Source organism: Zootoca vivipara, chromosome 9, assembly GCF_965207765.1.
Source record: "Zootoca vivipara chromosome 9, rZooViv2.hap1.1, whole genome shotgun sequence".
NCBI lineage: Eukaryota > Metazoa > Chordata > Lepidosauria > Squamata > Lacertidae > Zootoca > Zootoca vivipara.
Genome location: NC_142592.1, coordinates 26,593,116 through 26,603,675, shown reverse-complemented (window position 1 = coordinate 26,603,675; position 10,560 = coordinate 26,593,116). Strand labels below are relative to the sequence as shown.

At 44.3% G+C, this 10,560-nt stretch overlaps 1 protein-coding gene across 1 annotated transcript in view; it reads left to right on the top strand.

Annotated features, from left to right (window-relative positions):
- Positions 1-219: 219 nt before the first annotated feature.
- The window catches only part of WIF1 (Wnt inhibitory factor 1), a 35,412-nt gene continuing 25,071 nt past the window's right edge, over positions 220-10,560 (top strand). The window contains exons 1-2 of the mRNA XM_035128274.3: positions 220-606; positions 2,524-2,663. Coding sequence (XP_034984165.1) covers positions 456-606; positions 2,524-2,663 — 291 coding nt within the window. The 5' untranslated portion in view covers positions 220-455. The remainder of the gene's footprint in view (positions 607-2,523; positions 2,664-10,560) is intronic.

Sequence of the window (10,560 nt, the reverse complement as noted above, 5' to 3'; positions counted from 1 at the left end):
ATGATGTTGTTGTTGTTGATGATGATGACGTTGATGATGGAATAGGGTGTTCCTATTTTCATGTTGGAGGGGATCGTTCTATGAATCTATATCTCGTCCTGGCCAGAGTAGCTTCTCCGTCCTCGGTGCCACGGCGCCCCCTGGCGGAGCTGAGCACCACCGCTCTCGTCCGCCCCCCCCCCCCCCGCGCCTCCCCTCACTTCGCTCTCCCTCTCTCACCCACAAGGGCACGTCCCCCTCTCGGAGAAGTCCCGCTCACAACTGCGGCGCCTGCCAAGAGGCAAACCCACCTCGGGCGACAGCAGCAGCAGCAGCAGCAGGCGAAAGCAAGCAAGCAAGCAGCCCGCCTCGGCGCTGGGAGAAGCGCTCGCTCGCTCGCGTGTGCTGGAAGGAGAAGGACGGAGCGAGCAGCACGCCAGCAGCTCTACGAAGGAGGGACTTTGCCCGTCGTCCGCATGGCCGGGGGAAGGAGGAGAAGCGGCGGCGGCGCCTTGTGCTTGGCGCTCTGGCTGTGCCTGGGGAGCGCGCCGACTGCGCGCGCCGCCCCGCGCCAAGAGGACACACTCTACCTGTGGATAGACGCGCACCAAGCCCGCGTGCTCATAGGTAAGGCGCCCGCCCGGCGGGAGGAGCCCAGCGCCCACGCGGATGGGGGGGGGCGGACAGGTTGCTGCTGCTGCTGTTTGGCAATCGGGTTCATTAGCAGCACCAATAAAGTCATGGGGGTTTTCATGGGGGAAAGTAAATGAGAGCCTGTGGGGGAGCTGGCATTAGGGTGCCAGGACGTGGTATGCTAGGAGGAGCGAAGCGTGAGACTCTTCGTCTCTCAGGGTGGTGGGTTTCAAGCCCCGCGTTGGGCAAAAAAAGTTTTCCCTGCGTTGCAGCGGGTCATACTAGATGACCCGGTGGGGTCTCTTCCTACTCTCTCGTTCTATGATCTCGCCATCAACACCCCCGCCTGGAAGCTGCGAAAGCCTGCTTCATCGGATGCCGGTTTCATCCATTCACATGAACGCCAAACGGAGGAATGGGCGTAGCCGGGATTTATGTTGGGGGGACGGGAGGGCCACCCACCTGTCAACATCCTCTGTCTGGCTCGTCAGATTCAGAATGAATGGTCTCCACAACAGTTGTTTTAAATTACTTTCTTTTGACGCCAAGTGCTCAGGAAAAAAAATTTCGACATCTTTCTGCAATTTCTACTTTAAGTATTATTTTTATTTATTTGCTTGGTTTAGGGGAGTGCAGCCGTCCCCCTGCCTGCCCCCTCCCCGCTACACCCATGGTGTGGAAGCTGTGAGGAGGAGCGTTGGACTTGCAGTTCCATTAGTGGAGCATGTGACTCTTAATCCCAGGGTCATGGGTTCGAGCCCTGCATTGGGCAAAAGATTCCTGCATTGCAGGGGGCTGGACTAGATGACCCTGGGGTGGTCCCTTCCAGCTTCACCATTCTATGATCTCGCCATAAACACTCCCATCTGGAAACATAGTAAGTCTGCCTAATTGGATGCCAGCTTCATCCGTTCACATTAAAGCTGGACCTAGGTCTGTCCAGCGCCACTTGCCGTTCAAGTGTGTTTGCAGAGCGATCCTATGCTCAGTTTAATTGGAAGCAAGCAATCCAGTGCTGGAACGATGAAGGAGAAAGTGGGTGGGGGACCTTAATGAAACCTGATTAACCCGCCCACCTCCAAAGTTTAGCTCAATCTGTCTCTCCTAAACAAAGTTCTGGAAGTGAAGCTAAGGCAGCCATCACAAATGCTAAGGGGGCTACCGGTAAATTGCCCTCTGCCTGTCTGGTAATTCTGATTAATTTCCACAGTATTCAGTGGGGTTTACTCCCCCATAAATGTGCATAGGATGTCGGCCTTCAGTTTGACTGGATTAGCATTCTTCTTCTGTAAGGACTTTGGGGGGGGAGAGAAGAAGAAGCCCATGAGCTTGTGCCGAATTCTTTAAATGTTCCAGTTCTTATATGTGCCCTGAAAAAAAAGGAAAGGGGCGGAAGAGAGAGAAATCTCGGGGCCTCTTCATCTGTGCCACATTTTCTGCACGGAAAAGCACTTCTGTGCAGCTCAAGGAGAAACAGGGGCGGACAGCAAGTAGATCATGTGCGATGATTGCACGAGTGCATCTCCCCTCCCGCACCGAAAGCAGCCCCACGCTGTCACAATCAAAGCCACATGTATGCATTGTCACGGTGCTCTCACTCACATGGACCTGTTGCAGAGCATCTGTGTGCTGTGGCCAATTGCGGCTTCCTTGCCTGTGTACGCGATGATACGTGTGCATCGTTGTCAGGCAGGACGATCTGCATAAGGTTTGCCCCCTTTTCTCTCCATAGAAGTGCTTTCCGTGTAGGAAATTTCAGAAGCGCCCCCCTCCTCCCCACAGGAGTGTTGCCTGCCTGCCTGCCTGCCTGCCTGCGAAAACTTCTGCAAAAAATAAAAATAAAAAATTGCTTTTCATCCTGCATTACGATAATCTCCCACCTGTTTTGAGTTAATTGGTTTTGTTTTACAGGCTTTGAAGAGGATATTCTCATTGTTTCTGAGGGGAAGATGGCCCCCTTCACACACGATTTCAGAAAAGCCCAGCAAAGGATGCCTGCCATCCCGGTCAATATTCACTCTATGAATTTCACCTGGCAAGCAACTGGACGGGTAGGTAGAGTCTGGGATTGGGAAAAGTTGGCAAAGAGCAGCGCAACTTCTGACCGGTGAGGGGGAAAGAGCTGCATGTTTAACCGGAGCAAATATTTAGTTTATGAAAATATTCGCGGAAAATATTTCAATGATGTGCCAGAAACTCACTACAAAGTGGTTCCTTGAATCACCTGTCATAAGAAATATTAATAAATCACATCTATGACATGCACAAGTATACAGTGTTCTCTCTCTCTCTCTCTTCCTCTCCATCTTCTATGAAACTTTGTTCCTAAAGTGGAAAATAGCTCACAATCTCATTCAGAAATTATCAGGTGTATATGGAAAGGTGCTGAAAACCTTTCAGACACGCACACAACTAGAATGTTTAGCAGACAAAATAGCAGCCCAGAGCTTTGTAAGATAACTGATCTTATGCTTTATATAACACTCCATTCTTGAAAGCATTTAACAAGTGCATTTGCCATTCATAAGGTGCTTTTCCTGTGCACAAGGCCCTTCATGTAAGTAATATTAATCATTTAATATTTGCAAGTCGCCTGTAATAAATCAGGATGGGGGGGGGGACAGACTGCACAGCTTCAGGCAGAGGTGGCCAGTTAGGATAAATGCTAGTGATGTAGCTGGGCTAATTATTTGACTTATGAAGCCTATTGCTACCCCACCCCCCAGTACAGATCTGAGCTTGGAGCTGAGAAAAAGTGCCTTGCTTAAAGCTATCTAGCGAGTGGCAAAGGCAAGCATTGAAGCCCTTGCTGGTTCAGTCTCTTACTGCACCATCCTACCCATGCATGTTTAATCATACAATCTTAGACCCCGATGGGTCATCTGATCCAACCCGCTGCAATGCAGGAATCTCAGCTAAAGCATCCATGACAGATGGCCACCCAACCTCTGCTTAAGAGCCTCCAAGGAAAGAGAATCTACCACCACTCGTGGGAGTCTGTTCCACAAATCGAAAGCAAGCCCCGCTGTCTTCAGTGGGAATTACTTGCAGGGAAAAGCCCACATAGAATTGTGACCTTACTTGCTATGTTGCACTAGCTCTTATATTTCAGTGCTGTTACCTGTCCGCATGTGGCTTCAATGTGGCATCCATAGATAAGATTAACACCTTCAGCCTTTACTATACATTCAATAAGTTTCTTCCGAGGGAGGTACTTTGAGACAACTACTCTGCAGGCAAATTTGCAAAGCACTATTTGCAAATGATTGGGGCACTGGCATCTATACACCCAGCAAACCTCTACAAATTGTATAGGAATGCCTGGTATGAACACGCACATGTGCAGCTTGACATCATGACAACATATGGTGAATCTGCACAAAGGCCTTAAGGGCATTGGGGAAAATTCTGGGAATAGGCACATATTTTTCAGGTGGAATTAAAAAGAAGAAGAATTCCAAACAATTCATAGGCACATTGTTTGCAGTGGTTGGATCCATGCTAAGTTAGTAACACCTCCGATCTATTGATATCAATGGGGGAAGTTAGTTGTGCTTAATGGAAGTCTCATTGATTTCAAGTGCATCGAATACATGGCTAACATGCAGCATAATGTTATGCACATTTACTCAAAGGTAAGCCTCGCTGTGTTCAGTGAGACCTGCTCTTTACTAAATGTGTTTAGGGTTGCAACTTGACTCTGGAGCTAACACTACATTAATTGAGAATAGGCTCAAGAAAATGGTAACTTGTAAACTCTTGTATAATACCGGTAGTTGTAAAATTTTGTCCAAAAAATATGCGTGCAATCTGCCTTTGATGCTTGCCATCACCAGCATAAATCTGAGGCTAAGTGATACATTTTGCTCAGTTTAGACAGAATGAAGTGCCACTGGTAGATATTTTAAAACAGTTTTTCTCTGTTTTGTCATTATTAACGCTGACGGGACTTTATTGAGCAATCAATTCCGTTCTCGTTTTCGTTTTCATTCTCGTTTTCGCATAAAGCTTAGAGTCCTTGGGTCTTTCCCCCATTTTTCCGGCAAAGATGTTTGCTTGTGATCCAGTTCTTATTGTCAGATAGAAAATCAAACATTTTATGGACCAGTCTTTTAGTATTAGGGTTGATAATACAGTTCTTTATCATTGGCTTTTCATGAAGGTGGCTGCATTTAGTTATCAAATGGGTAACAATGTGCCAAATTTGAAAGACTACCGCTAACCTTCCAGTGAAATAACAAGATCATTCTGATTACATGACCATTGATAATCTACCTGTAGATTGGTAAAATCATTTTTTGATGTGAAACTGAAAAAACCTCTCATACATTGTGATGAGTTTCTTTTTTATTCACGTCTTAAATATTACCAAGATAAGCAGTGATAATTCAGGGCTTTAGTGCTGTTGACCATAGGCTTACATATTGAACACTGTGGTTTTTAAACCATATTAGCTCTGAGAAGTTCCCCCTAAAATGCCATTGTCCTATTTCCCATTTCTTTTAAGTTCAAAGGCAAATAACATTAAGAGACTGAGTAACATTACAACGTTATTACAATGGAGACTGAATAAAAATGCATTGTTCAATTAATCATTTTCTGATACTATTAGACAAGCACTACAAAATACTCTCATTACAATATTACTTGATACGTTGACGTAATTAGGGTGCTTGAGAAATGAACTTGGGAGGGATAATTTAAAAATAGCACCACTGGGCACCACTGTTTAAAATAAGGATATTGACAAACTGGAACATTTGCAGAGCAGAGTGAGTAAGATTCTAAAGGATCTGGAAAAGAAGCCTTATGAGGAATGGTTGAGAGAGTTGGGTATGCTTCGCTTGAAGAAGAGAAGAATGAGATGTGATATCTCAGATGTGCGGAGTATAAATCATCACCATCATCATCATCATTATTATTATTATTCGAGCCATTTTCAAATATCTGAAGGGCTGTCACATGGAGGATGGAGCAAGTTTGTTTTCTGCTGGTGCAAAGGGTAGGACCCAAACCAAAGGATTCAAATGTCAAGAAAGGAGATTCTGCCTTAACATGATGGAGAACTTTCTGGAAGTGAGAGCTGTTTGGCAATGGAACAGGCTACATCAGTGGGTTCATGGACTTCATTGCAGGCTTTTAAGCAGAGGTTGGATGGCTATCTCTTGGGTGATAGCTGTGATTCCTGTATTGTGCAGGGGATTGGATTAGATAACCCTTGGGGTCCATTCCAACTCTACTATTTTATGATTAAATTATTCCTAGGTTCTGTGTCAAAAACCACATTCCACTCTATCAAAGGTGTGTTTTTTTGTCATCCGAAATTGCTTGTGATGCAAATGGAGTTATCGTGATACCGTTTGTAAGTCTTTCTGTTTTTAATAAAGCATGCTTAGTCTTAGTACATAGGGTATATTATTCTTTACCTTTTCCAGTGATAATTGTCCATATTTTAAAGTCCTGGTTGATGAGTGATATTAGATGATAGGGGCAGGGTAATGTGAATTGTTTCTACTACGGTATCTATGCATCTCTGTCTATGATCTTTAGGTTAAGTAATTCATTTATTCTATTTGTTTTTAACTACTCTTTAAACTTATTGTAAAATTCTGTGGTGAAGCTATCAAGTCCTCATGTTTTGATCTTATTGGTTCTAATTACATCATCTTCTGTAAATGGAGCTTCTAGAATTGTTAATCTGGTACGGTTATATTTTGGTAGCTAGACTGCAGTTAAAAACCTATTAATTACTGCTTCAGAAGGATTCTGGGATGAGTAAAGATCATGGTAGAATCACTGAAATTGTTGTGCTATTTCTTGTGCCGTTTTTGATATTGTGTATGCGATTCAGGGAACTAGTTTCTAGTTTTGCTCCTCCTTTAAGATCCCACATGGAAGTTTAGAAGTCTGTTACATGTTCAGTTCATCTTTGAGAAGATACTTTTAGTTTTCTGGTTTCCAACTTTCCTAGTATTCACATTTGCTCCTTAGTAGCTTGTGCAGAAAGGGGCAACCAACATGCTAAAGAGTCTGGAAACCAAGCCTAATGAGGGAGTTGGGTATGTTTCGTCTGAATAAAGCAGACTGAGAGGAGATATGACAGCCATCCTCAAATATCTAAAGGGCTGACACATGGAAGATGGAGCAAGCTTGTTTTCTCCTGCTCCTGAGGGTAGGACCCCCAAACCAATGGATCCAAATTACAAGAAAGGAGATTCTGGTTAAACATCAGCAAGAAATGTCTGACAGTGAGAGCTGTTTAACTGTGGAAAGGACTCCCTCAGAAGGTGGTGGACTCTGTTTTTAAGCAGAGACTGGATGTCTTAAGTTGAGATTCCTGCATTGGACTAGATGACCTTCCAAATCTGCAATTCTATGACTCCATATACTGTTTGATCCTACTTATGAAGGTACACAAGTTCAGTCATCTATTTTACTGGCTGCAATTCTTGCTTATTCTTAGAATTCTGAAGCTTTTTGAATGATCATTTTTCTCACACTGTATATGATTTTGCTTATTGCAGATAATTGGCCGAGTTACTTCAGGGGTGATGTTTATTTCAAAGAATTCCATTAAATGTGGTTAGAAATCTGAAGTTCTCATTGTAGAGACAGATAATGATACTTCTTCCAGGTGTGACCTACTGCCACTAGCTTCTCTCTCCGTCACTGGGCCCTAGTACTTGCAGTGTTCTTGTTGGGTAGGTTTAAGAGAATGCAGAGCTGGACATGTGAGTCACCAAAGGAAAGATCCCAGCCTAGGGGGTGCTCCTGTGGTCAGGTGGTCCTGTAGGACTACATTTGGCCTCCAGGCCTGGGGTTCCCCATCTCTTAATCAAATGATCATATGGGATAGATATGTGTGCGGGATGAATGGAACACCTCTCTCTTCTTGACTATATACTGGTCTGACTGCCCAACCACAAATGTCACTCAGGTGCCATGACTCAAGCTTGAAAAGTCTTGTGCTTAGCCGTACTGGGAGGAAATGAGCATACCCTGTGTCCTGCAGGCGTCTATTCCTACCCACCTGGGCAGCTCCCTGTCCCTGGGTCAAGAGCACGAGGCTCTGTTTGCTGCAAAACCTCTCTCACTTTTTCAACCAAGGAAGAAAACCAGTAGCATGCGGTGAAATCTATCATAGGGAAACAATTAGGGCCAGAGGCGCCAGTTAGGGCCAGAGGCGAATGTGGGGGGCCAACGGCACGTACATGGGCGTAGTGCTGCCCTCCCTAAACTAGATTTTGGGGAGGAGGCACCAGGTCTCTGACAGGATGCAGGAGCCCTCCTGCCGGCTTCCCAAAGCGGGGCAGGTTTTGGGAAGGTGACGGGAGAACTCATGGACTCAGTCGGAGCATTGCGCCTCCCTCCGTAAGCTGGGCAGAAGCTTCCTGGGTTTTGGGAAGGAGGCGCTAGACTTTATTTTTTTATATATTTAATTTTTATTAATTGTTCTGTTTTACCATTTAAAGCACTCATTTTTACATCCTTAAGCTATCAATGACTTCCCTTCTTGGGTTCATTTTGCATATCATAAATCCCTGCATATTTTACAATAACTATGCCCTTCAGTAATCCATTGTTACATCCATAAAAACTTATTTACACTGTTGGAATTTATCTTAATGCTGCCAGCCTTTTCAGCTGTACACAGTTATTTCCCATATATTCAATAGATGTTTTCCAATCTTCTCTAAACGCATGTTCTTCTTGTTCTCTCATTCTATATGTTAAGTCTGCAAGGTGCACATATTCTGTCAACTTAAGTTACCATTCTTCTTTGTTTGGGGCCTCGCACATTTTCCGTTTTAGGGCTAACAAAACACAGGGTGCAGTAGTGGTATACATAAATTTTAAAAAGGGGGCACCAGACTTTAATACTTTAATACTCTAATTTACCAGGAATATTTAGGGGGCTGGCCTAGATAATAGAAGATAATAGAGCACAGTTAAGACATTTGTCAGTTTAGGCGTATTTAAAATTATAGGAGAGAACCAAAATGGGCAGATCCTTCCACCCTAAATGATTACTTGCTATTAATATCTGCATCTCTGCTGTTTCCATCCATTGGTTCCAGTTCTGCCCTCTGGAGCAACAAAGAACACATCTGTTACAACATCTTCTTCTTGACAGCCCGTCAGATACTTGACGGCAGCTATCATGCCTGCCAACGATCTTTTCTTACCTAGGCTAAACAAACCCAACCCTTTGAACAAGTGTGTAACAAGTGTCACATGACTTGAGTTTCTACAGGTGTGTGCATTATTTAGATCAGAAATCGGTTTGAGGAGAAGAAAGGAATTTTGACTCTGCCAAGGCTGACCCCTTTTATCCTAGCCTCCCTCACAAAGGTAAAGGGATTGTTTATTATAATGCACTATTGGCACAAGAGGCCGTTGTCCCCCCTCTCCTTTTTAAAAAATTTCATCCAAAGGTGCTGTTAACATTTAAACAAAAAGTGTGGCAGTGGGCTTCGGTTCAAATATTTGTTCCAAAGAAAGTGTGAACGAACATAAGCCACCCTCTTCCTTGAGTGGATTTGGCATGGGAGTCCTTCCTTTCCGAAGCCACCCTTTCGTTCATAACATTTCACTCAATGTTTCATATTTATTTCTTACATTTTTCCTCCACTGTTTATCCAACAGCCAACTCAGGCAGCTACAAACAGACAGCTACGGTGGAAGCAGTTGTGCCTGAATGGAATGTTCACTGCTTTCCTGTCACCGAACCGGGGGGGGGGGGAGGATAAAATATTTTCTGACTTCCATACTTGAGCGGCAACGTGGAATGTGAACATGCTTACGGACACAATTAAAAAGGAAAGAAAGAAGCGAGGGTCTTTGTATCAAAAGCAAAGCTCTGAACCTCTAATATTTAGATTGTGCTTCTGCTGTGGTATTTTGCATCTCGGTGTTGTGGACCTGCCACTGGAGATCAAAGCATCGTGCTGTAGAGATCCCACTTCATTTAGCAAGGCAGGCATGTGCCCGCCATCTGTTGTAGCTGCTGACAGAAAACAGCAGTAAATTTCTCAAACTTTTGCCAGAAAAGCTTTATTGCTCAGCAGAGATGAGTTACTAGGTACCTTGTAAGCTACATCTGGTTCGCACAGTCATTTACATGGCATATCTGTAAACTGCAGAATTGCCCTCCTCTTCTCCCCCTCTCCCCTTCTCCACGGTAACATAAACTTTTGGCAAATACCAGCTTTGGTGAGATTTAGGCTTTTTTTTGTAAGGTGCATTTCCAAAACCAATGGGGGAAAGTGCTATAAACCGGGCGGTGGGGAGGGTGTAGTTGCTTTTCTTGTTTTGGCAACATTTAGGTTTCAAGGCTTGCAGCCACGGGAGCGAATGGTATGAGGGGTAGCCTCACCGGCGCAAGTGAGAGGCGGTGTGGCTGCCACATTGACCACAGCCTCCTATGCTTTGCATATGCTACAAACGCAATTCCCTCTTTAATACCATTGGCAGAGCAAGGTGCATCATTGCATTAGCACATGCAACTTTCCAAAGTACCAGGGGCAGTTAGGATAACCACCTTTTGTGGTACTCATTGTGTGGCAGATAGGAGGGCACCTGCTTGCAGCTGCCATGGCAACCATGAGTGACACCTGTAGGGAAGGAGGATCAGTCTACCTCTGGTCTGTGTATATTTGGAATGTGTTGATTCACAAACCCATTCCAGCTCACTTCTGTATTAATCTGTGATGAACTTCAGGCACAAGGAAAATATTTTGTTATTCCAGCAGGCATTTCATGATAGTGTTTTGGTTTATGTTTAGTTTTAGTGCTTCATTTTCCATATGATTTATTTTTAATGTACCTTACTTAGAAATACTAAATGCAAAATGGTTGCTTTGGGGTTTGTGGGTTTGTTTGTTTGTTTGTTTGTTTGCAGTTTTTCTCTATGTGATCGTGGGTTCTTTTCCCTTCATTTGTCAAAGT